At 32.5% G+C, this 26,500-nt stretch overlaps 3 protein-coding genes across 7 annotated transcripts; 1 reads left to right on the forward strand and 2 right to left on the reverse strand.

Moving 5' to 3' along the window:
• Positions 1–2,432: 2,432 nt before the first annotated feature.
• Positions 2,433–5,819, forward strand: LOC18053978. Of its 2 annotated transcripts, none has more exons than XM_006449997.2 (7): positions 2,433–2,800; positions 2,923–3,177; positions 3,472–3,580; positions 4,063–4,108; positions 4,510–4,595; positions 4,764–4,822; positions 5,550–5,819. In XM_006449997.2, exons 1-7 carry the CDS (start codon positions 2,730–2,732, stop codon positions 5,650–5,652), a joined length of 729 nt encoding a protein of 242 aa, XP_006450060.1. In that variant the 5' UTR covers positions 2,433–2,729; the 3' UTR covers positions 5,653–5,819. The 2 variants fall into 2 exon arrangements, with proteins under 2 accessions (XP_006450060.1, XP_006450056.1); XM_006449993.2 differs by lacking the exon at positions 5,550–5,819 and adding an exon at positions 5,088–5,536.
• Positions 5,820–10,062: 4,243 nt separating this feature from the next.
• Positions 10,063–17,944, reverse strand: LOC18053925 (protein arginine N-methyltransferase 1.5). Of its 4 annotated transcripts, none has more exons than XM_024178059.1 (23): positions 17,492–17,943; positions 16,977–17,097; positions 16,596–16,705; positions 16,360–16,449; positions 16,221–16,280; positions 15,754–15,833; positions 15,578–15,653; positions 15,348–15,434; positions 14,797–14,881; positions 14,576–14,667; positions 14,466–14,501; positions 14,241–14,309; positions 14,061–14,129; positions 13,851–13,904; positions 13,652–13,726; positions 12,880–12,972; positions 12,685–12,788; positions 12,221–12,269; positions 12,056–12,142; positions 11,748–11,853; positions 11,077–11,164; positions 10,573–10,666; positions 10,063–10,353 (listed from the first exon to the last, which is right to left on the reverse strand). In XM_024178059.1, exons 1-23 carry the CDS (start codon positions 17,630–17,632, stop codon positions 10,270–10,272), a joined length of 1,950 nt encoding a protein of 649 aa, XP_024033827.1. In that variant the 5' UTR covers positions 17,633–17,943; the 3' UTR covers positions 10,063–10,269. The 4 variants fall into 4 exon arrangements, with proteins under 4 accessions (XP_024033827.1, XP_024033828.1, XP_024033829.1 ...); XM_024178060.1 differs by having other exon boundaries at positions 10,263–10,353; positions 10,573–10,691; positions 17,492–17,944; XM_024178061.1 differs by lacking the exons at positions 10,063–10,353; positions 11,748–11,853 and having other exon boundaries at positions 10,579–10,666; positions 17,492–17,944.
• Positions 17,945–20,358: 2,414 nt separating this feature from the next.
• LOC18053926 lies at positions 20,359–22,253 on the reverse strand. The gene is made up of 4 exons (XM_006450002.2): positions 22,087–22,253; positions 21,859–21,978; positions 21,294–21,508; positions 20,359–20,804 (listed from the first exon to the last, which is right to left on the reverse strand). Exons 2-4 carry the CDS (start codon positions 21,946–21,948, stop codon positions 20,513–20,515), a joined length of 597 nt encoding a protein of 198 aa, XP_006450065.1. The 5' UTR covers positions 21,949–21,978; positions 22,087–22,253; the 3' UTR covers positions 20,359–20,512.
• Between the last annotated feature and the right edge of the window lie 4,247 nt (positions 22,254–26,500).

The following is a 26,500-nucleotide window of genomic DNA, read 5'->3' on the forward strand; positions in this document are numbered from 1 at the left end:
TTGGAAACCATGTGATATTCATGTGGCTAAAGGAGATAAGTTTAGTCTCAACCAATGCCCTAAGAATGATTTTGAGGAAAAAGAAATGCAGAAGATACCTCATGCGTCAACAATAAGAAGTCTTATGTATGCTTCAGTTTGTACGCGACCAGATATTGCGTACGTTACTGGGATGTTGGGCAGATATTTAAGTAATCCAGAAGTAGACCATTGGAAAGCAGCCAAACGAGTCTTGCGATACTTACAGAGAACAAAAGGCTACATACTCACATATCAAAGGTCGGATAAGCTTGAGATCAATGGGTATACTGACTCTAATTTTACTAGATGTCAAAATAGAACGAAATTCACTTCGGGTTACATCTATCTACTAGCTAGGGATGTTGTCTCTTGGAAGAGTGCTAAATAGTCTCTTATAGCCTCTTCTACGATGACAGCAGAGTTCATAGCATGTTATAAGGCATCCAATCACAGAAGATGGCTACAGAAATTTGTCACGGGACTGCCTATAGTAGATGGTGTTGATAGATCACTCATATTATTTTGTGACAATAAGTCAGCAGTGCTGGATTCCAATAACAATAGGAGCTCAACGAAGTCGAAGTATATAGACATCAAGCTCCTAGTTGTTAACGAAAGAGTTTAGAGTAGACAGTTGTCTATAGAGCACATCAGTATAGACTCCATGATTGTGGATCTGCTTTTAAGGGATTTCCACTCAAGACATTTCATGAGTACACTGTTCGTATGAGTGTCATGTCATTAAAGGATATTCAGTTTTAATGAGAGTTTGTGATTTCAGATGCTCTTATAATATAGACATTTTTCAGTTATTTTGGTTTACGGATATTTAGGTTATTTTCTGCAGAAATAAAGTTTTGATGTATTCACACTCTAATTTTGGTATAGTTTAATCTTACTAAGATTTAAGGTAAACTAGTTGGAAATAAGCATGTTAAGATCACATTGCATGAAATTTTCATACTACACATCCACGTCATGATCTATGTCATTCGATTATATTGGCATAGTGACCATTGATGGGTCGAGTTACCATAATTGTAACGAAGGCCGCTTTGATCTTTTGTTAGTATGATTGATGGACCGGATTGATTATAGATACATTTCGGTAACGACAGTAAGGTTGAGCTCATACGGTTATTTTTGCAAAAGTATATTTATAAAGTTACACATATAGTCCAAGTAGGAGATTGTTGGATTTTTAATCCAATGTTGGGCTTATATGTGAATAATTATGTGTTGCGGACTGTCATATAAGGTTAAACCCAATTAAAAGTGGTCTATTTAGGTTTTCGGTATTATGAACTTTAATATATAGAAACCCAATAGTATTTTAATTTTATGATGGGAAGAATTAGGAATACCTAGTGACCATAAGAAAATTTTATCTATATAAATGATTATAATCCTCATGTCACACGTATCTTTCTATTCTATATTGACATCCCATCATTAGAGAAAAAGAACAGAGAGAATTAAAGGACTCTCTACGAGAACGTGTAGATCTAGAAGGTCAACCACACTACTCCAAAGAGGAATTAAGCATTATAGATTCAGGTACGCTTCCACATAATCTTGTTATTGATTCTTGGTGATACACATGAATGTTCTTGGGTTGGTGATGGTTTTTACCAAAAGTTTTCTTCTTCTAACAAGTGGTATCATCAACCCTTTCACAACCCTCCAAACCTGCCTGATCATGGAAGATATCGGTTATTGAGCTTGGGTAAAAGGCTTGCCACCAAGCCTGGTTTAAATGGTGGGGAATATTAGAAACGTCATAGTTTATTTTAATTTCTTTTCTATTAGGATTAGGTTTATTTATTTCAATTATGACTTATAATCTGATATTTCTTAATGAAATCTAATAATTTTCAATACCCTACATATAAATTATGTAAATTTTATAGTCTGATAATTTACATAAGCATTGTACTATAAAGACGTTATATTAGTTTAATTAAAAATTAATAATCATATTGATAAAGTACTATTGACACATCATTTCGAAATAATGATTTTTTTAAAGAAAATTAAAGCTAAAGTAAATGTTTTGATATATCTTGTAAGAGTAAAATAATCAATTTAAACTTAAATTAAAGCAATCTTAATAGTCAAATATAATAAAAAAATCTCAATCATAAAAAATAAATTAAAATCGATTTAATTGATTAATTTTCTAAATTCATTGATTAATTCCTTAAATTCTACTTTATTTAAAATTTTTAAAAATTATGTGAATTTTTTATAATTATTTTCTACGAGTGAGATGGGTTAAGAAAAAGTAGGAGGTGGAAATAGCGCCACCTTTTTTTTTCCCCTTTTTTCTGATTTAAAAAAAAAATCCTCACTTGATTAATGGCATTCTTGTGATATTGGCCAATATTACCATAAGAGGCGAAATGAAATGAATGCTCTCACTAGTGTTCTAATCTTCAATGATAACCATTCATCATGAGCTCTCTTTTATCATCCGAAGTTCATTTTATCATCTAAATTTGGTTGCTGAAAGTGTAACTGGAAGCGTTCAATTTCAAATTCAATTTATCTTCTTTTGTGGAAGTGGAATTCTTTGGCTCTGATCCTCCTATTCCTATGATTTATAATTATAGATAAGATATATGAGTTACGTTACTTTGATTACATTCTCTATACATTACTTTAATTCGTTTTTCTATTTCACTTGCTTGAATTAGATTACGGTTAAGATGATGACTAGTAATCAGTTGACAGCAATCGCTAGAGGAGAAGCCAATACATCATTTGCCTTTTCAACAAGGTTTGTTGAACGAAATATACATTTTATATATTATATTTGTTTCTGTTTGACTCTGAAGTTTGATTTGGTTTTGATTTTGGATTGTTAATTCATTTCAAAAACTATATATGTGATTGTTTCAGGAACACAGTTGAAGCCAAATGGGTTCGTCAAATAAAAATGTCATCGCCAAACCCGAATGTAAAGAAAGCTAATTTGTCTGCCACAAAAAAGGAGAGAATTGAGTTGCCAATTAATTATGATTATGATGGTAATTGTGGGAGTAAGGCTAAGGCATATCATATTAGTGAATTTTTAAGTCACCCATCTGGGATTCAAGCAATGTTAAACACAAGTGCCTTGCAGAGCTTTCAGTTCCTTGATACCAACACTTACAGGTCCACACTCTATTTCCCCTTCCATACATAACATGACTCTCTCACTATTTTTCCCTTAGTTAGACTCAAATTGGCAAGGGGATTCAATCCTAAGTATTTTTTTTTTATACAACATGAGCTTAGCTTACAATTACTAGTTTTTATTTCTTAGTATGCTCTCGTGTCAGGAATTTATATATGTATCCTTTCCCTCTTGTTCTTGGAATTCATCTTGCCACTCCATAGATAACATACAGCCCTGTCTCTTGTATGTATTTCATTCTGTGCCGTTGAGATATAGGACTACATGTCTAGGTGCGTTCTGCCAAAAGTTCAATTTTTGAACTTTGAAGCTGCCCCTGTGATGGATTTACGTGTAACTCCAACAGACAAAGATTGTACAGTACAATTGCTTTCGTGTAAGGTGAGCTCCGATTCTTTTCTTGAAATAGTTAACTGAGACAACTACAATAAAGTCAGAAAATAAAAAAGTCTATCATTTTCGGTAACATTATTAGTTTCAGTAAGTAGTGTATTAGATATATCAATGCTAATTAAGCACTTAAAAATAAAAATCTAGGCAGAACTGCTCAATAAGGATTTATTTTCATTGAATGATTTTAATCCCAAAATTCTAAGCTTTTAGGAACCTATCCATTGTAGTGTTTAAACTCTAACTTCTCACTGTGCAATCTAATTAATAGAATAGGGGATTTTTCTACATCCAAACACAAGACCTCTCAGTCAAATGGGTTTGATATCATGTTGAATATGATAAATCCTAAAACATTATTACATGAAAAAGGCCCAATAATAGAAACATAATTCCTACTTCTCATTGAGAAAATTTATACTAGCCAATTAAGATTTATCTTTGTGTTGATTTGTTGCTAATCCGGTATGCAGTTTGAAGGTTCAGACATTGTAGAAAGCCAAAATGATCGCTTCTCAGGTACTAATGGATTCATTGAAATCCATCATATATATATATATATATTTTGAGAATTATTGTGCATTGGTAATAAATCCACTGTTTTAAGCAGTATCAATCTACAAGCTACTCAGGAATAAATTGTCGAGGCATGCCTCTAAATGCACTCATCTTTAGCTATGCAAACTCTATATTGTAAATTATGGAGAGTCTTTGTGAGCATGTTAAGATGAAGTTGGCAAAGTATGCATCGAAAATATTAAGATCTGCTTTCATTGCTATGTTGATTAGAGGCTTCAGACAGTTTATTTTGAGGTTTTTAGTTGATTATTTGTGCTATATTACCTGTGTTTTACCTTCACTATTATGTCTGAATGAGCAACAGAAACTTTTCCCCCTTGCTTGCTTGCTTCAACTTGCAGCATTTATGATCAACCATATGACATGGAACACGAATGATTCTGAATCCTTTTTGGAGGTCGAAGTGAAGTTGAAATTATGTCTTGAGGTTATTAATCTACCCACTATAGATCATGATAGTTAGTTGCAATTTGTGTCATATGCAGAAAACTTTGATTATCCCATTTTTGGACATAATAACTTTCTGTAAGTTCAGATCATTTAGTTTAATTCTTGGACCAAGTAGATGTTAATATTTAATTGTTCTTGCACGCAGATTTACACTCGGCCATTTTCTCTTCTGCCTATATCAGCTGTTGAGCGCCCTGGAAACTTGTGAGTTTTCTAACTACTACTTTGATTTTAAATATGGAATTGGCAATTTGGCTTATATTAAAAGGTTATTTTATGAAAAGGAAAAAAAATGTTTATTATGTAGTCTGTTGCAAAATGGTAATATTGCATATTGATCAACTGCATTTTTGGCCACATTGTATTGTTTGTGTGCATGTGTCTGCTGTTACATACACCCACAGAGAGGGTGCAGGATGCATGTGTGTATGCATATGATTGACGGGATTGTTTGATCATTGGCTATTAGGATTTTGCTACCAACAAGGTTATATGTTTGGGAAGGTTCCTTGTTTCATATATCAAAGCAAATATGTTGTGTAGCTGGATGATATCAATAAAAAGTGTTGGAACCTCTCATTTGTTAATTTGGATTCTCCATTTGATATCCAAATCAAACATTGCAGTGATGCGGCATTATGAGAGAGTAATCTAAACATTGTTCAAAGTGACTTGTTTTATGAAACTTCTCCAATATAGTATATGTATGTGAATAAGTGACATGTGAAGTTGGGATACTAATTGAGATCCCTAGCATTATTGTATACCCAAACTGTATTTGTTAATATTTGTTGCAAGGTATCCCTAGCATTGTATAAGCTTCCTATTTTACAAGCTGGAATTTTGTTACATAAATCTTGTATTATAATTGAGTTCAAGCAATCCTATGTACTCATTCATATTCAAACAATGTAACTGTTGTGACATACAGAATGATGCAAGCTCTCGTGGATAGGCTTGTCCCATTGCTTTTACGGCAGTTGCTGCAAGATTACGACAAATGGGTTCAACAGAAATTTGAAGAGTTTGCATGAATCCTGTCCGGTCGGTCCGCACCTTTGCTGCTTTATATGTGTGTGTACGCATATAATAGGCGATATGAGTGGAATATATTGCCATTTAGATTAATAAATGCTCCACCAGAGTTTCTAAGAATAATGAATGAAATTTTTAATCCATATTCAAAATTATTAATTGGTTACATTGATGATGTCATAATATTTTCTTCAAACATAAAACAACATTTTAGACATCTTTCTATTGTCAAACAAAACAAAACGGATTAGTTGTGTCTAAATAAAAAATCATTTTGTTTCAAATTAAAATTTGGTTTTTGGTCATAATATTCATCAAGAATAATAATACCCATTGATTGATAGCCTTTGCTAACAAATTTTCAGTTCAAGTTATTGAAATGACTTGGTCATAAAGATTTTTGGGAAGTCTTAATTATGTAGCAGATTTCTTCCTTAATTTGAACAATCTTTGTAAAGCTTTACATGAAAGATTAAAAACGAATCATATTTTGATCTAATTTTAGTTCAAGTCAATCGCATCAAGATAGTTTTTTGGGGATGGTTAAAATTGGGATAGTCTTGAAAAAAAAAAATGAGGTGGGTTGATAGTAGTCGACGATGGCATTCTGATGGTCAAGTCAGATGAAAGTTTGAGAAGATAATTGGTTTTAGAGAAAATCTTGGATAAGAGAAAATTTGAGTATTTGTGGGAGAGAGAAATCTTGCCTTACTTATGGGACTGACTTGACCTTATAAAGGAGTGCCCCCAAGGGCATCTTTATGTCTTTTTGAACACGTGACGCGCCATTATAAGTTGTTCTCCTCTCAAGTTGGTCTTGCAGAGTAATTTTGACAATTTACTTGCGTCCTTTAAGATCTTTAAGGTTGGACACCTTTCACCTGTGAGATTGTCCCCACTATCAGCATGCTTCAACCTCTGATTCTAATTGAGTTGAGGGAGTTGTTGACTTCACTTGTGATGGTTTAGGTAGCAGTTGATTGTTGGAGGGGCAGACATTGTTTCAATGGTTTTCTATTGACATGTGACAACTTTAAGTATTTTAAGAGATATTTTTTACATTTTTAGGTTATGAAGGTGGCTTATACTCTCTTCTAATCTTAAATTTTTTTCTATTTTATTCCTGTCCTTTCAATTTCTTCTTCACATTTTATAAGGGCATATTAGATATAGAACTATTGCCCATATCACACTCTAATTGCATGATCCAAATTATACCAGCAACAAATCCCAATCAAAATCATGAGATTTCTTCAAAATCAAAGACATGCACTAATATAGTGCAATAATGCAGGGGAATGGGAAACAATCAGTGAAGTACATAAAAGCTAGATAATAGAGAGACGGAGCAGGCCTTGGACGGATGCCTATGCATCAAAAGACTCTCAAAAGTTTCAGTTCTTGTATTTAATTTAGTGTATTAGGTCTTGTTAGGGATTGAATTTGGGCAGTTATAGTTTAAAAATAATAGTATTAAAGTATTTGGTAAATACTAGTTATTGTAATTTAGAAATTATGTTGATTTGATTTTATATTTATATGATAAAAAATATATTATATGTTTACTAATTTTATCAAGATTATTATTTAAAAATTATATTTAATATACTCTATTAACTTTTATTTTTATGATTACAATTTTTTTTTAACAGTAACTACAGTTTAAAAAGTAAGTCACCTCAATACTATACAGGACATAAATTATGAGTTTTTATCAAGTCTTCAAAGATTTGGAGTCTCAAATCTTATAAGTTTTAGTTATAATTAATCTATCAATTTAAATTCAATTTCCTGCTTTCAAATTATTTATTGTTATTCTATGCTTTGATTTTGCATGCATATTAATGTATTTCAAATATAAAAATATGAAATATGAAATCTGGCTATTGAAACGAATGATTAAAAACAATGGAGGTATTTTAACTGAAGCTGAACTTGATACCGAAGCTTTATTTATGAGTATCGATATTTTCATTTTCTCATTCCTTTTAATTCCCACTATTTTTCTTGGCAGCCAAACAAACAAATATTTCCCTTTTGAAACTACGGCCACAAATATGAAAGCCCAGACAAGGATATTCGAACAACAAAATGCACTAAACGAACGGCAAAGCGGCGATTGCGTGCCGCTGGGCACCGGACGTACTGCATGCTGCAGTGCTGCGTCTGCGTAAGTCCCGTCACTGCATGAGCGGTGAAGATCGTGAAGGCCTTTGATTGGCAATTTTGATCAATGAACAATGAATGAAGTGGGTGTGATGGTGGTGGTGGGGGGCTGCTGTGCGTTTTAGTTGTTTTTTTTTTTTTTTTTGTAAATTTGTTTACCAAGTGCAGGTTTTAAAAATCAAAGCCTGGGTTTTTGGCACTCCTATTTCTCCTCATTTTTTATTAACTACTAGTCAGCAATCCCTTTCAAACAAACGATTATTCTCCACATCTCAACTGCATCTAAGGGCTTAAATCATTTCTGCTAAAAAGAAGCATTTGACTGTATATACTTTCTACCTTTTCTAAGGTCAGGATTTCTGAGTCGATCTGCTGCAGAATTAACTAATATTTCCTTTCACTCCGATACTTTGAACAATTCAAACTTTATTAAAAAAAAAAAAAAACTCGTACCCTGTATCTGTACTCTTCCAGATCAAATAACCTGATATGCGATGAATACCATCGTAACATGAAATTTTCATTTTCAAATATATTAAGAAGAAAAAAAAAAAATATATATATATAGTATTTAAAAAAATTAGGGCAAAGTATAGTTTCACAAAGTTTGAGAAAATAGTCACAAAGATTTTAAATTATTATTTTTTAATTACATGAGACTATTACTCAAACTACAACTCAAAAATCAAATTATTACTTAAATCAACTTACATGAGCTCTCTTCAGATTTTAACCATCATTAATATTCGATGGATGTCTATTCCATAAATATTGATGTAAGTTAGGTAAGGAAGAAAACTACATTCACTCAATTATATAATATAATTGAGGAATGAAATACCTCCACATTTAGAGATGGCAAAACCCCAGGCCGGGTCCGGTTATTGCCATGACCGGACCCTGCCCGGATGCAACCGGTCCGGGTCCGGGTCCGGGCCGGGTTTTAATCCGGGTACCCGGATTTTATATTTTTTAATATTTTATGTGTATATATTTTTTATTTTTTGATAATTTTATAAGTTTTAAATTTATTTCAATAAAATTTGACATGAAAATATAAACTTTAAGTGTTTAAAACTTTATATATGTATAATAAATAAGTCAAATAAATATAAAATATTTAAAATAATATATATTTTATAATTTTTTTTAATAAAATCTGGGTTCCGGGTTTATCAAGTGATGCCCAAGACCGACCCGGCTTCATACTCGGGCCGGATAATACCCGGCCCGCAACACCCGGGTACGGTCCGGGTCCGGACCGGGCGGGTATTTTTGCCACCTCTATCCACATTGCGCTTATGGGGGTTCAAACTGCTGTCCTCCAAGTTGGAGAGTAGCAACCCTAATCACTCGGCCTTTCTCCAAGTTTTCAAAAATGGACACTAAGACTCGTTTTTTATTATAATAGCCTCTGAATATAAGTTTTTTTACCACAATAGCCTTTGAATATAATAACTAGAAAATTGACTTTAAAGTTTTTTATTAATACAAATTAATATAAATAATATAATCTATATAGTAGAATAATAATATTATATTATTTTTAACATTTAAAATAATATTAAATTATTATATTATTAATTTTACAATTAAGAAAATATCACCCTACTAATAATATTAAAATTATTTTCATATAATATTCAAAGTAATTTTAATTTTTATTTATTTATTTCAATATTATGTTTCCATTTATCGTTAAAAATTACTTTAATATAATAAAATATGTCTAATAAATTGTAAATTTTCATATTTTTAAATATTAAAATTATTTTAAAATGTATAATTATTACATATATTTTAATGTCATATTTCTATTTATTATAAAATTTTAGGAACAATTCTTTTAGGTTTAGAGTTAAAATGTATTATGATAAAAATAAAAATCTTAGTGTTTCTTATTAAAAATTTAAGAATCTTTATGATCATTTTCCCAAACCATGAGGGTGTAGATATTCTCTTTTCTTAAAAATTAACTAAACTTTCAAGTCAGAAAAAAATATTTATCAAATATTTTAATATTATAACTTTTAAACTTGACCATAACTGTCGTTTAAACAAGGCATAAATTTGATTACATGCAAGGATTCAACAAGAAAATCATAACTACAGTCTGCACAGACGTTCAAGAAATGACATTGTTTCGAAGACATCAGTCAAACGCACGTGAAGAAAACTATTTGGCAGGAACTAAACAGCCCCGCATTTGGACATTGGAGAATTGGAGGTGCGCTATATCATACTTCAAGATGAGCCTAATAAATTGGAATAGTCACTGTAGTTGAAATCAAAGTCTGGATTAAATTTTACACTCTTTTTCTGTTCCTTAACAGCTGAACAGCTGAAAATCTGTTCTACTTCCTCTTGAAATGGCTATCTACGTTTGTAAGGTTATAGCTTTCATACACCTGTGTCTGTAACTAGTGTTCTAGCCTTTGAAAGAGGAAATGCTAAAGGCCAACCCAATACGAACGACCATTGCTGTTGTGAACAGGTGATGGATTGGGAGACGCAACACACCATTCGTACCAAACCTGGAACATTCAGAGTCAGGGACGCTAAACGTTTAGAGCAAGATCAAACACTTCTAGTGCCCATGAAGAGCGCGAGATGCATTAAAAAGAGTGCTCAGGATGTCTTCTGTGCATTTGTTTTCCTCAATACAAAATAATATGGAAGTAAACTAATAAAGAAAATAAAGGAAAACAAGTGATGGTGCCAATAAATTCTAGACAGTATTTGGAACAATTTACCTTGGTAGAACCACAACAACGCCAAAAATGCACCTCAAGTGGAGAACCAGGTCGAATACATACCGGTGTCCTCAGTGGAAAAAATATTGCAAACCTGAACAGGAAAGAAACAAATATTCCTGAAGGAAAGAACAGTATCATCATATATCTGAGGTCCCTCTAAATTGCTCAGACCATTTACAAGCTTCATGTTCTATATTACAAATCTGATTACCTTTTATTTACAAGTTTACAACTCATTTTATCACGAGTTTGAAGTTACATTTTGAAAAGTATGAAGTTTCACAGAACAACTGCATCATGCTGGGGACCAAAACAAACTTTGTCCCAGTTACCATGCCAGAATTTGCAACCCAGTATCGAAGTAAGACTCAACAAAGCAAACAGAGGAGCTAGCACAACTACAACATGTTTATAAGATGCTATGCAATACTTAAGGAATGATGTGATGAACAAATGAATGCATACTTCAGACACAAACACCAGGAGATTTTAGTGTCATACCAGCTGAACATGTTTGGTGTTGCCGTTGATGGCTCAATACCTAGATGCACATCTTTGTAAAGCATCGCATCAAAATAACCAGCGAACCCTATTAATCAGGTAAACAAAAATTTCATGCTCAAAATTTGCATTGGGGAATGAATTGTCTTTATATAGTATTTCTTATCAAGCAAATATATTGTTTCTCAAAGTAGACAAGCAACTAAATTATGTCATTATAGATGGATCAAATTTCAGCTTAGCATAAAGAATTTTTTTTCGGGTAGCCTTGTTTCCATTGCATGAATGCACTCCACTTATCTAACAGTTATACAATCAAATTCAATTGAAATGACATGGACTTGTTTATCTTTGATAAAAGCCAACTCCAACCAAAATTATTTCAGTAGTACAATCAGTTTGAATTACAAAGCACCAAAAATCAATCAACAAAATTTTGCATAATCAAAATCGGTTAGAAATGTGGCATTTTTCAGAACATTATCTATTTATAAAATATAGAAATCTGGCAAAGAACTCATTCTTTGACAGAAGCCTGCACCAACCAACCTTTATTTCCAATAACAACAATTTATGTTAGAAAATCTCATATTAAACACCATGAAGCATGATCGGTTTGAAAAATAGTCTTTCTAGAACATTAGTGCAAATGTGGCTTCATTACTACATACCATGCACCATGGCTGACCCAGTATCACTAGGTATCTCAAACCTCAGCTTTTTGTAGCGCTGATTGCTCTTCTTAGTTGAGAAATTTGGATGAGTAAATGTAAAGACCTATTAACAAACAAGACATGAAATAACCAGCTGAAAAAAACTGAATTCAGGTTTTTAAGAGCAGAAAAGAGGTCTAATGATGACAACTAATCTTGTAATGCCTCAACAGAAAATTCAAAAGACTATAATAATCAATAATTACATTCAATAAGCTAAAGATTTACGATTACAGTTAGCAAGATGGATAGAACAAAAAACTCACAGGTTCGCAAGGAGCCAGCCTTGCTACACTGTGCACTTTGACAACATAAGCAGTTTCAAAGTGCACAACATCTTTATGAGACTTAACCTGCAATGCAAGTACACGTTTAGATGAAAAAGAAATTGCTTCAAGTAGAGATACTTGAACACAAAGACAAGGAATTACATCGTTGTGTAACTTTGAAGCTGTCACGGGTTGTATGAAACTGGTATACCTGAAAATGTCAATGATTGGAGAACTTTATTAATCAAAACAAATTTACACTAAACCATCATGTGTTCATTAACATCAAATGTTATATCGTTAAGCTCAAATACATTGCTCACCATATCACCAAGTCATGCCATGATAAAGAAATTAATTCAACAATAATTAGAAGAGTAATCTATACAGTAATGACATAAATTCATAATTCATTCCAAAGACTGAAGCAGTAGTGTAAAGGGTTCAGCTCTAACAGCAATATAAATCACAATCATCCTGAAAATGATTCAGGTATAAAAATGTGGGAACACTCTTGATTAGAAATAATCTAATCTCAGTAGCAACTATAAATACCCCTGGTATAATTTCACAAGCCTCTATTCAGAGAAACAATAGCAATAATATGTGAAAGAAGATACACTTACGAGGATGGTATTGAGATCCCGTCTTGCTTTAAAAATCGTTGGGCTCCGTCCAAGCATTCAGGAGACAGCTCATTGTCACCAAAAGAACCAAGCAACTCACTGACCTAAAGGCAGATATGGCAAACGTAACGAAACAAACATGCAGGAAGTAGAAGAAAATTAAGAAACAAATTAACCAAATCAAAGTTCGTGTACCAAAATGTCAGCTTTCTCAGGAGCATCCCAACAACGCATGTCATGAGAAACTATGGTCACCGTTTTCTCCCAACCCTCCAATCTAACCAAACTCTGCCCCAAAAAGCACTTTGTTACCTCTTAAATACTAGGAAAAATGAAAAAGAATGGTAGGGTATACTTTTAATTGGGGAACTAAAAAAGAAACACCCTCAAAAAAGCAGTTCAAAATTTTGCAATATTCTTTTGGCCGTGAATTCATTGCCAGTTCAATATTACAGACAAATGTACATCCATGTCACACAAATAGAAACAAAGAGAGAGATTGGTCATTCTCAGGAATGACGGCAGGAAGTCAAGGTGAATTAAGCCTCAATGAATAAGTTAAAACATGGAATCCAAACGAAGGTTTATTGTGGATAAAAAGGACAGGGAGGAAAAGTCTCTTTTGATTACTAGCAAAACATATGATCTTCGCTATCAAGAATGTTAATGCAAAGTAGGCATGAGGAACTGTAGAATATTATTGTCAATTGACCAATGATAAATAATTATGAATTAAGATCATTCTAAGATTTTGTGCACTTAAATGAAAAAATTGATTTTATTAGGAAGTCAGAGACCCACGTGGTATCTTATCAATAAGGAAAGGGCTTCCGGAATCTAAGATTAACTAGGCAACAAATAATTAAACATAATCCAATTTTCGTGCACCAATATGCAAATGCCCTCTGCCACTTTTGGGACACATTATGTTGGTTACTGAAGCATAATCACACAGTTTGCAACACACATGAAGAGTAACAACTGCATTTGGATTTTTCTCCACAGCATAAATTTTCAGTTTGCGTCCTGTTTCTTCAGCTGCCTATATACAAACAGAAAGAAAAGAAAAAAAGGGTCCAGTCAAAGTAAAGTTGATACATGTAGCATGATTCTCAAAACAAACAAACTAGTTGACATCCCATTATAAAGAAGCTGCAGGGAGAAACCTGCAATGATGCCCTAACAAGAGGTCCTCGCCCTGCTCCTACAACCATCAGTACCTTGCCACATTTAAAAGTACACCAATGTCATGAAATTCGCATATCCCATGGCATCAAGTTTTGAGAAACACCTATGTGTGTGCAATATCTTAGACTATGAACTAAAAATACAGATAATTGAAAAAAGGGTGTCACCGATATGTGTGGGTAGCTTACAGTGGTTAAAGAAGATGCTTCTTCATCGGGAACCCTGTCCACCAAGGCGTTACCAATAGCTCTTTGGTACTAGCAAAATACAAGTACATGCATACTGATCAGAATGAAAAAAAAAAAAAAAAAAAGAACAAGTTGTCTTTAGAAGAATAGTACTTCCAACAGTCACTAAAATAATCCAACCTGGATATATTTTACTGAGTCTTTCTCAAATGTCTCATATGTTTGAGCCTCTAGATTGTCCATAAGAGGCTGGAATGAAAGGTAGTAGTTAGAAAATTCTATGGTGCAAAATTCATCAGAAATAATGTGGAACAGTGGATTATGTCCCTGGTAGAGGCAAAAATTTAACAAGAAAAAATAGTCAAAAAACACTAACAAAAGGGAGCAGAAGCAAAGAACACTCACTTGCAATGGAGACTGTAAAAAATCCCTGTAACTGAGCTGCCATTAGAAAATACAGGGATCAGAAGAAGACAATAAAATGAAAGACGTCACAACCCAATCCAGAATTGTACCTCAAAACGTTCTTGCTCTGGAAGGGGATCCATCCTTTGATAGAGGTAAGCAATATAGTCCAAATATGGCCTCAGGGAATGTCTCTGAGAGCCTGATGGCAATAACACATGAAAAAATTGTGATTTCAATGTAGCATTACTAAATACAACTGTTTTAAATCACTTAAGAAGTATTGACAGCCAGACACTACTTCAGCATAGATAGGAACTTAGGAACTTACTCTCAACATTAGTACCAGTATGGTCTAAAGCAGAATCCAAGCTCACACTGGGAACACCATGGTTAAGTTTTCCTGAAATAACTACCTAAAAATACATTCCGAAGGAAAATAATTAGTAAACTGGCAGCTGGCAATAAGAAACATCATAGAAAACAACTGTTAAAAAATTACAGGAAACCAAAGAACTACTTCAGTGTACGGTCATTCTTGATGAAATGAGAACCACATTGATAACACAATCATAAAAAAATCACAAACAATAAGCCTTCCATACTAATGTTCAGCGCTAGCAAGAGACTCCATTGAAAAATTGTTAAACCACTGCGTTCTGCTTAAATAGCATTGGAAACAAAAACCAATTGCCAGAGATTCTCCAGAAATGTTATGAAGAATTTTTTTTTCCAATAAAATTACTTTTAAGAAATTTATAAGAATAATCAGTCAAGAGAATCATTAAGATACATGGTCACATGTAATAGGAATAAAAAATTAAAAGAAAAAGAAAATTAATTGAACAAATTGATGTCGAAGCATCCCTGTAATTCATATACCTGTATAGAATGGTTAAGAAACCCAGTAATGAGCTTCTGGTGGCGCCGAGACAGGCATGGATAACCCCGTGCATTGGTTAGAAAAGACTGCAAAATTAAGAATCACATCTTTGAATAACCGAGCAAAGACACACTAAAAAATGTCTTTGTATAGCCAGGCATCGCCAATGGAGGATGCAATTAATTTAGAATTTTATGAACACAATAATAAAAAACTCAAGATATATTACATCAGTATGAATTATGGCAGCTCTAACAGGCTCGCCAAACCATCGTCCAAGTGAGTTTGCTGAAGGCAGTGAGCTCCTAGTGAAAAAAAGTCCATTGCATTAAACATGAGTATATAAAAAACATATCTGGTCAAATGAAAAGTAAAAATCAATGGATCATAGTCTATTCAACTTACAGAACATCAAGGGCAACTGACAGCTGACTGTGATGTTCACAGAGAAGACGAAATGAATTCCAGAGTTCCCAGGAATCACCCTACAAGTAAGAACAAAAGTTAAAAGGATAAAGTAAGCATCTTCAGAACACATCTTGACAAATTGCTAGTCCTAGGCATATTTCTTTATAAATGAAATGAATAACTTGACTCATCATGAGATTCTGTTAGGTATAAGTACAAAAAGAGACTATGTCATCAACAATTCAATAAATACCAGTTCTATACCCAAATATTTCATTTCCAAATCCACGTTGTCAAAAGATTACTTCTGAGTAGAATCAGGAAACCAATAACTGTTCCATCACAAAAATATATGTATATCCATATAATATGACATATCATATATTAGACACCCGCACGCGGCTGTACACATGTATGCTAAATATCCTCCATGATAAGATTTGAGCATAAGTGACTGTACTCACCGAAGGAATAAAGTCCATAGTATCATCATCATTCTTCACCAATGGAATCCTAAGCCACAACTTTAAATAGAGATAATAATGAGAAAAGAAATAGAAAGAAAAATTGCATTAAAAGAAATAAAGGGAAAACCATAAGCACCTGCATGTTGTTTAGGCTCTGAAGAATCTGATTCACGCACCTAGCATAATTAGCACATGATGCTCCCTTAGGAGAAGGAAGAAGGCAAGCCTGCAACAGCAAAACCATAAGCTCTTAAAAGAAGTAGGCAGAGACTTTCCTTGCAAGGACAATTTTCATTTTTCAAGTATAGCATAAGAAATCAACTGAAACCTACTGACAACAAAAAGCAACAAAATCATAATAAAAGTGCAGACCTGCAGTGAAAGATGGGAAGCCCATGAAATTTCTTGCTTCAAAGTAGTTTCAGAATCCATCCGCAGGATCTCGTCTTCTGAATCCAAGTCAATCCACGAACTAATTTTTCCTGAGTAGATTCAAGAATCAACTGAGAGAGTTCACACTTTACCAAAGCCACTTTAAGGCAATGAGAATGCACACAAAGATAAAAATAATTCAGTGATATTATATGTCAGACACACAATAATATCATTATTCCAAGTTGAATACACACCAATAGTTAAGTCAAACAAAAGCACAAGGCCAAAGGAATTTGAGACAACGAATGAAAAAAAAATGTTAGAAAGACCATAAGGGAACATAATTAAGAGAGAAATGAGGTATAGAACAGTTCCTACCCACGACGTGACTACTCCATTGGGAAGGGCTCAAGACTAAGTCAGAGCCAGCAAAGGGCAGAAAATGTGATCCACCGCCAATGTCTTTTTCTATCAAGCTTGGCCGATAATTGGGATCCATCTGTGTCATCAGGTTTTAAAGCATTAATAGTGCTAGCAATAATTCAAATATGCAACTGCCTCAGGTGGGAATGTGAATGCAAAAGGTTTGTGAGTCGCAACATAAAAGCAAATGCAAAAACAAAGAAAATCAATAATGCTGTAACTGCATACAAATGAAGCAGGGCATGCTGTGCTTCTGCTTCACCACAGAAGAGAAGAGAAGAGAAGTAGGCAATTAACAAGTTATTGTAGGTGACTATGTTGCCATTGAAATGAGACAGAGACATACGATACCAAATTATGTGAATGCTTACCTAAGTCACCCTAATGAAACATTTAAAAAAAAAAAAAAAAAAGGAAAGACGAATTGCAAGAAAGAGTAAAAGAGGAGAAGAGTAGAAAAAAGAACGAACCAAGGTAGCAACGACAAAATCAAAGCCTCCAGAGGAAAGATTGAAGGATAAAAGGTGAGGCATGTCATCGTTGAAGTCGGTCTCAACTCCACAGTATCTGGATTCGCTCTTATCCCATCCTCCTCTCTCACCTAGCGCCATCTTTCTATGATGATCTTTCTTTCTTTCTTCTTCAATATTCAATAAGACGACTACACTACTACTAGTACTGCTCAAGCTTCTCAAATCAATCAAAGATGCAAAGTACAAGGGTTTTGTAACTTATAATAATAATAAGTTACTTTGTGGTATATTAGTAGTAGTATTAGACTACCAGTGAGTGTTGTAAACTGTTGGATGGATCGACTTGGACTAAACGAGAAGTGATGGCAATTATTTTATAAACCCGACAACAGAAAGAAGCAAAGTACAAGGGTTTTGATAGGGTTTTCACTTTTCACTCTACCTTTGTTACTTACCATTCATTCCCGTGCTGTGCTGCTTACTTGTTAAGTGTAAGGCTCTCGATCTGTGTACATGTTCGAGTAGTATAAACTTTAAGTAAATAAGATTAATTTTAATCGTATTGAAATATCAAATTACAGATATAACTTATTTTTTAATTGTATCGAATAATTTAATACAAAAAATTAAAAAATAATTTAAAAAATAATAAACATATTAATATTATTCTTAAATTAGGTCATATATATAAGTTTACATGACATTAATATAGTACTGATAGGTTTATAACACATTATGAATATGAAAAGAATAATCAATTTAGTATTTAGCATATATATTAATTATTTTTAATAATAATGTTGGAATATATACTTTTGGGAAGTGACAAATGTAAAAAATAATAGTAGTAACGGTAGAACTTTACTGTATGAGTAATGTGTTTACTATTCTGTATGTAAAAAGAAAATAACAATAATAGATAAACTGCAGAAAAATAATATGTACTTCAAGGCACGTTACAAATATCGTTTTCCTTAAGGTGTTATTTGTCCCACCAATTGAGTGATGAACATGGATTAAGCAAATATGACTCTAAGATACAATGAATCACTTATTTATTTGTTTTCTTCTCCTCTCGCTTAAGCAAATATTTTAATTCTAGGCTTCAGAGTGACAGAATTCAAACATTTGTTTGAAGTTCGCGAGAATAGTGAGGTTATGCTGCTAACACTATTTGCTATTACAAGAACTTTTTCTTTTTCTTAAAACTTACAACGAAATGGGTTAATCCTTTTATTGTACTTGTATAAAAACACTCGACGCTATGATACTATATTAATTAAATTAAGTTCAAGAAGAGGACTTAAAAGGTGGACAAAAAATGAGTTAGAGAAAGAGACTATTTGAACCCAATAAAATACTCATTAAATTTATATTTTAATTAAATTTTATATTATTAAAAGATTCATAATATAAATTATCATTAAGGGCAAAATAATATATTAAAGAAAAAATTTTACTTTCTATATCACTGTTGAATCCATCCACAAAATTGTTCGCAATGAATTATAAACACTCATTTTTTTCCATAAACCCCAAAATTTCCAATTAGTATCAAACAAATTTAGATTAATCTCCAGTTGTTAAAGCTCCACCAAATGCATAAATGTTTCCTCAAATAAGTTCGACCAAAAACTGACAGCATAGGTCACAAAAAAAAAAAAAAGGGGAGCTCCAAGTAGATTAATTGCCCACAAACTAATAAGCCTTTAGCCAGTTATCTTGACAAGTTATTTCAACTTCTATTTTGATATCATTTGCAAATTAAAGCAAGAAAAAACTAGAGAAAAGCAGAAAAGTTTCTTCACTATTCGAATTTGTTTGCACAACTAAAAAGTTAACCATAATATTGAAATTAGTTTTACTAAATTCTACATTCAATTCTATACGGACAAATATTTGGTAGCTTGATATCAAACCTGTAAATTGAAATCGGTATGCAAATTGGAAATAGTTTTAAATTGTAGCGAGTTTGTTTGGTAAAAAAAAAGGGTCAAAAATAAGAATTTAATATTAAAGGGCATATTTAGCATTTAAATGCCTTTATTGAGTAAAATCATCATTTTTAAATTTTAATATTGAATTTATTTAGATAATGGGTGTAAAAAATATTTCAATGAGTTCAAATATATGTACCGAGAGAATGTCTTTTATTTTAATTTTCTTTGGTTAAGTTGAAAGTTTGAAGAGGTGGGGTTTTTCAAGGACTTCTAAGGGGTGTTAGAAGCACGACTCCAATATTTATCTATAACGTCTTCCTCCCACAAAGTTCCTTGATGCTCCTATAGGAATGTTCCTTATCACCATCATCACCGTTCCTCAACATGCCTATAACTTGTCTAATTTTAGCTTATCCATATTTGATAACGATCAGTCTTAAACATCCATATAAAACGAACGATTTTATCTGCTCATCTGCTCATCTGCTCATTTGGTTTGTGCTTATGGTTGGTGACATAACATGTACAGAGCCGCCGTCTGAAAACTGATACTTACAATCTGCTAAAGAGGCAAGACAATGCAACACCCACCATAATTTTCCTTGCAACTCTCAACATATACTGATCGATACACATAAGATTCGTTTACTCCTGCTTTCCTAGTAATGATGACGATAATGTAGCACGTTGCAACCATATTTTCATAAGTGCTTAATTAATACAGGGAGGTTTTTCACCTTTATTCTTTTGTAGATAAACCAGCAGCACTGATTATTAATGGATAGCACAAGTTCTATACAGTTAGCAAGTTCACAAGGTTAAAAAGCTGCGACCACAAGTATATAGAAGAGATTAAATTATTATGCATTCCATGGAAATTAAACTGAAAAATCATTATTATCATCCATGCATGCAAAACCAAAATATTAAACAGTACTAGTAAAGAATATTTACAGTAACATAATGCCATATCCATAAAAGTTGCTTGACAATCACAGCTGACAACCAAATTAAAAGCATGAAAATTACACGGGGCATTCATCAAGAGATTTTCATTGCCAAATTTATAATATATAAGTCAGGGGCTGCCCTTCAAATGATCTGGTTCATCATACTCTCCCGTGAGCTGCACACCTTTATGGCTTGATTCTAATTCTTCAAAGTAATCCTCCCGAGCATTGTCAGCTAGCATAAGTGCAACTAACCAGAAGAGAGATGAATCAAGGGAAACAAATGCACCCCCACCAAGAAGACCAGTCTTAGCAGTTAGGCACTGTGCCTGAGGATTTGAATGTACCTTGCGGCTCAAATGAATTTGCTCTGTGATAGTTGGCCACAACAGCAGTGTTGCTGCTAATCCACCCGTAAACCTATCAAAGTTGGTGTACACATAAGAAGCAGTAAGTATACAGCATTAGAGCAACAGGACTTAGATCCACACAGATATTTTCTATAGGCAAGAAAATCTATGATAAGACAGCAAACAGCATTAAGGCAGCCTCTGTCTGTTTGTATTAGATTTTTGGCAGCTGAGCTACCCACCAAGGAGCATGCGTTTGGTAAAAACTTGCAGCTAGGGATTGGCCTTCGGCAGAATTGCATCCACAGCTTGTTTATTGAAAAAATAAGCTCTTAAAATGTTAACAAATTACTTTTACTTCACAGCATGTGACAGCTAGAACTTTTTATTCTAGCATAGTACCACAATACCTATCCAAACAAACCTAATCTAACGCTAAGATTGATCCATAACAGAACACGTATGCTAAGATTGATCCATAACAGAAACAACATATTGCAATAAATAAATAAATAAATAAAAAATAAAAAGGCATATAGGGGAAAGAAATTAAGCTTACACAGCAATGTTGAAGAAGACGGTGAAAGAAGTACTCCGGAAGAAAACAGAATGAGGAACAGATCTTCCTTTGTAAGGGTAAAACAAGGACAGATAGCCGGCCACAATAGAAGCAACGAGAAAAGCAGCAGACAGGTAACCCAAGACAACACTCGGATCAGATGGATATTTGCAAATAACTCCACCTTTCAAAGGTATCGGAGTTCCCGATGCAGGCTAAAATCACCAGACAATAAATCAAATCAATAAAGTTAGAGAACAATCATATAAAGTATATAATAATATACACAAACACTCGCAGTTGTTTGTTCCACGAGGATGATAGAAATAAACTAAACTGACCTGTTAGTCTCTAAACTTTAAATTTTACAGACCTTGATATAACAATTGAAACTAAACAATCTCAACAAACATACACATGCAAAGTGAGAAACTGACCCACTATATAAACGTTCATGTCTCAGTTTCTAACAAAGTATAATCAGACTATTTCACCATGTTTGCTTAATCAAAAACAGTTATTAATATTTCACTAACGAAGAAAAGAAAAAGAAAATAGCGAGTACCTTCTTATTTTCAGCAATTACACCAAATATGAATGACAAAGTACCGAGAGTACCGACAATAAGAGACATCTGCTTCATTGTTATAGCCATCGCGGAGACCGGAATTCAACGATCGATGCTCTACAATAACGATAATAAATTTTATCCATTTATTCATTTATTTATTTTTAAAAAATAATAATTAATGCGATTACAAATTTAAACAGAATCGAAAAGAGGAAGAGGTACCTGGAAGGGGAAACTATGAAATTGATGATGAAGAAAAAGAGAAGGAACTCTTTTTTTCTGAATCAAACTCTAGTTTTTATCCCTCCCTCGTGACAGACTCACTCAGAGCATGAAAAGAAATAAACTGAGGAAAAGAGGTTGATATACACTCCGACTCTAGCTCAGATTCAGAAAAGTCTCCCCTCGAATCACTCCTTATCCTTAGGGGAATCTACCTGTATTTTTTTTAATTGACCTTTTTGTCCTCGCTCACATTCCCCGTAATCACGCCTACGTTCTTTTTCTTTTTTCTCTTTTCTCTTTTTTAATTTCTGGGGGTTAAGAGGTAATTAACAAGACATTGTTGTTATAGTAATAACAGGTCAGTTACACCCATTATTTACTAATAATATATAATGTTTGATATCGAGTGGATCTCTCGAATCACAGCCTTAATACGCTATGGTGAGATTTGAGTTGGTAACTAAATTAAATTTCAGATGAGCTGTGTCATTCTTTGAAACTTACCTTGTTTTAAACGGAGCAAAGAGCAATGCCAATGCATTCATCTAATAATAATTCTAATCGGACGATAATTAATACACGAAGGAAACGAGGTAAGAAGATATTAGAGTAGGTTAGGCTTGTTGTAAATGTTTTGTCATGCCTTTAAATATCAATTTTGCAAAATTCCAAAGGCTTAAAATAGAGGAATGAGTCCAAAATAATAGCACACGTCTTAAGCGGCACGGCATCGCCATGCCAGCTTATGCCTTTTTTTTTTATTAAGATCGGTCCGTCTTTAATAAATAAATAAATAAATAATATCCCGTCCTTAGATTTTTGTTGGTTCGTGGTTCCCCATACTTGTCAGCTGTGATAAGTTTTTATCGCTTTATTTATGGCACCTTTACTAAACCAAAATTGAAATTTGTTGGAAATAAAATGGAATGAAATAATAAATTATTTATTTGAGCTATAGAAATTAAAATCGAAATGAATTGTTTTGTGTTTTCGTTGATGTGTTAACTTTGTATTGAAATCGTAATAGATTATTTTAAATTACTAAAACATTTTTTATTAATTGTCGTCATAATATTACTTGTATATATTATAGTAATAGCAATAATATGAATATAATAATAATAATAATAATAACATTAATGGTATTAAATTTACTAGTTATTGTTATTATTTCGTTAAAAATAAAGGGCCTATTTATAAATAAGATAAAATTTTTGAATATTTTCATAAATTCTACACAAAAAAGCCTGGCTCGGCCCAACCCATTCCTACGGGCTTTGGCCCGGGTTTCACACATGAGGGCTTAGACAAGGGTTTAGGAAAAAAAGCTTGGGCCAAACTCGAGTCCTCTATTTTTTTAAAAATAAATTTATAAATTAGAATAATAAATTTAAATTTGAAAAATAATAGAAAAAAAGTAAGCTAAAATTCTTAATTTATATATTAATAATGAATCAAAAAACTTAAAATTATAATACTAAACTCTCTTTTAAGTGTTAATTAGTTAAGAGAATGCTTGAATTAGAAAATCAAGTATTAAAATATTAAATTTCTAAACTTTTATTTTCTTTATTTATTATTTTTATTTTGAAATATTTATTTTTTTAATTCATTATTGGTTATAACAACTTGATTATTATTAACTCATTTCAAGTTTACAACAATTTTAAAAAAAATTAAAAATTTAAGTAAAAACTCAAGCCCAGCCCAAGCCAGCCCAGGCTCAGCCCTTGCACTTCTTATCTAATGGGCTTGGACTTGAAAAAGTTTAGCCCAAGCTCTTAATTTGCCAACCTTAAATCCTGCTTATAGGAAGTATTTTATTGACCTTTGCATGTGTGAAGCAAACAATGAAAATAAATCTAAGGTAAACTTAAAGGGTGTTGCTTGGAATACAATTTCTTAGGAACTATGAGAAAATCTATTACTCGAAACTTAAAATTATGTGAGATTATATGAAAAGATAATGGCTCACATGGTTGGAATTAACAATGACAACAAAACATGGTTAAAATTCTAGTGCTTATACTTTTGATTGGGCACTAAGATGGGAAGAATACTTTAAGGTACCATCTTTTATTTTTCTTTTATTTAACTGAATTATTTAAAAATTTACAATACAAGTATAACTAGTTATTCGTCTATTTTGTCTCTATAGAAATATCTGAAAGCTGATTAATTTCTTAATAAACCTTTAGCAAATGTTGAAGAGTTAGAGGCATTGTTCTCAAGTTCAGTAGTAACTGGAACTTATATTGGAGTTCTATAATGGAAAGGATACCAAAAATGTTTCCAAAACTCCAATCAATGTAAAAGATGATGTATTGGATGGATTCATAGTGTACAAAGGGGCCTTGATATATTTTTCCTAGTTCATATGTGTCAATCTTTTGTTTGGTGTCATTATAGAACTTTTGGATTATATAGCTTTTGGTTTATGTAAAGAGTCAAATTTTTAATTGGGGTCATTGTTGAACTTTTGGTTTATCTAGTGAAATAAGTTATGTGTTTTGGTTATTTGAAAAATATGCATGGTAATATATATTTTTTTTCAAACAATGTCTGTGAAAAATGCATTATTTGCTTAATATGATAATGATGAAGTTGAGCTAAAAGTTTCCATGGCAATTAAAATCAAGCAACTAATGCTAGTAACTCGTCAAGCATTGAAAATCAGTATTAGGGATGGCAAAATATGGGTTTGGGTCTGGATTCAACTTTCCTAGTTCTAAACCTTGATATTAATTCATTATATCGAACCCACGTATTAACCCAGTTTTTTTTAAATATGGGCCAGTCTGGGTTCAACCCGAAAAATTTTGGGTTCCCAGATTGCTGGTTTTTAATTTTGGATTAAGGCTAGTTGGATGCAATGATGAGGGAAAATGTTGAAACTAGAAGATGGAGGAGGCTAGTTGAATAGAGACAGCCATTTACTGTTAAAAGTTTTCCCAAGCTTCAACATTAATAGAAGACAATTGATAAGTCTTTCGTTTATTCATTGTTTTGCTTCATGTATATTGACTCCTCAATTTTAACAAACCCGACTCTTAGAAACTTAGAAATGACATTAAAAATCCATCTATTCTCCCCCAAAACCCTCCCACACTCCCAAAATTTCCAATCATATCCCAAAATTGAAATCCTTTGTGCCGTCAACAAGAAAAAGAACAACAACAAGCTCATTGACGTCGAGCTGGCATCAATTTAGCAACATAAGTGGCAAAAACAAACACCCATTTAGTCCAAAAAGAAGAAACAACAAAAAATTAGTATTCATTGAGTTTTGCCAATACCTAACTTTGGAACAAGCTGAAGTGAACAAGGAATAGAGGTAGATTGATGAGGATGAGAACTAGAAGTGCGGTTGTGAATTGCAAGCTAGGGCACATGGGCTGTATTTTCTCAACTTTTCTATTTATATTAAAAATAGTTTAATAAACTAGTATTAAAATAAAGATATTCAGGTCTGAGTTTCAGATATACAAGTTTACCTAATCTTGGATTCTAGACCCGAATATGTCCAGGTTCATAAATTGCATTCGGATTCAGCATTAAGTTAAGCCTAATCCAGATTATCCAGGTTCATCTCAGTCCAAGCTAGGTCTAGGTTGTATTGCCATCCCTAATCAAAATTTTCATGCACTAACTTTGAGATCAAATGGCAAATCAACTAGTTCAAGTATCTTTTTAATTTTCCTTATATTATGCACTATTATTGTGAATTTGTCATAAAATATGAAATTTAACGTATTATGTATATAATAATTCTAAAATCATTATGTATTCACTTGAACATAATTTATGTTATCATAAAATACCATGATATTTATGTTCTTTGATATAAATATTATTCATTAAAAATTCAAATTTAATACGGTAAAAATATAAAACTACACTTTTTTATTTTTAAAGCTAAAAAATAACTTAATACTTATTTTCTCAAAATTCAGACAAAATAAATGAATATGTTGTTTAGATTTAGACCTTCAAGTATATTCAAAATTCAGACTGATTTAATCTCTTCAGATTTCAAACAAAAAAATTAAAGGCCGCATGAGTTACATAATAATATAACTTACATCAACCTAAGGATTGTTTCAAATAAGCTAAATGTAGGTTATTTTATCGAATATCCTCAGGTGCTTATTCACAACTCTTAAGTTGATGTAAGTTACATTATCATGTAACTTAGTAAGGACCATGTAATTACAATAAGTAACCAATAATAATGGCAATATTATAATAAAAGTGAAATGCACACATTAGTCAGTCAGTTGTTAGTCATTACCTTGTTGGATCGTTGATACAACATTGGACTTATTTGTGAATAATTATGTGTCGCAGACTGTCATATAAGGATAAGCTCAATTAAAAGTAATTTATTAAGGTTTACGGTAATATGAGCTTT

Source organism: Citrus clementina, unplaced genomic scaffold (assembly GCF_000493195.1).
Source record: "Citrus clementina cultivar Clemenules unplaced genomic scaffold, Citrus_clementina_v1.0 scaffold_1, whole genome shotgun sequence".
In the NCBI taxonomy this organism is placed as follows: Eukaryota; Viridiplantae; Streptophyta; class Magnoliopsida; order Sapindales; family Rutaceae; genus Citrus; species Citrus x clementina.

Bases quoted from the DNA above. Each gene is read 5' to 3' on its own strand.
- LOC18053978 (XM_006449997.2), top strand. From the start codon at position 2,730: ATGATGACTAGTAATCAGTTGACAGCAATCGCTAGAGGAGAAGCCAAT. The intron at 2,801-2,922 runs GTTTGTTGAACG...TGATTGTTTCAG, and splicing joins TCATTTGCCTTTTCAACAAG to GAACACAGTTGAAGCCAAAT. The intron at 3,581-4,062 runs GTGAGCTCCGAT...TCCGGTATGCAG, and splicing joins TACAATTGCTTTCGTGTAAG to TTTGAAGGTTCAGACATTGT.
- LOC18053925 (XM_024178059.1), bottom strand. From the start codon at position 17,632: ATGGCGCTAGGTGAGAGAGGAGGATGGGATAAGAGCGAATCCAGATAC. The intron at 16,706-16,976 runs GTAGGAACTGTT...GAATCTACTCAG, and splicing joins ATGGAGTAGTCACGTCGTGG to GAAAAATTAGTTCGTGGATT. The intron at 16,450-16,595 runs GTCTGCACTTTT...TTGCTGTTGCAG, and splicing joins CTTCCCATCTTTCACTGCAG to GCTTGCCTTCTTCCTTCTCC.
- LOC18053926 (XM_006450002.2), bottom strand. From the start codon at position 21,948: ATGGCTATAACAATGAAGCAGATGTCTCTTATTGTCGGTACTCTCGGT. The intron at 21,509-21,858 runs GTACTCGCTATT...TGGTGATTTTAG, and splicing joins TAATTGCTGAAAATAAGAAG to CCTGCATCGGGAACTCCGAT. The intron at 20,805-21,293 runs GTAAGCTTAATT...CAACTTTGATAG, and splicing joins GTCTTCTTCAACATTGCTGT to GTTTACGGGTGGATTAGCAG.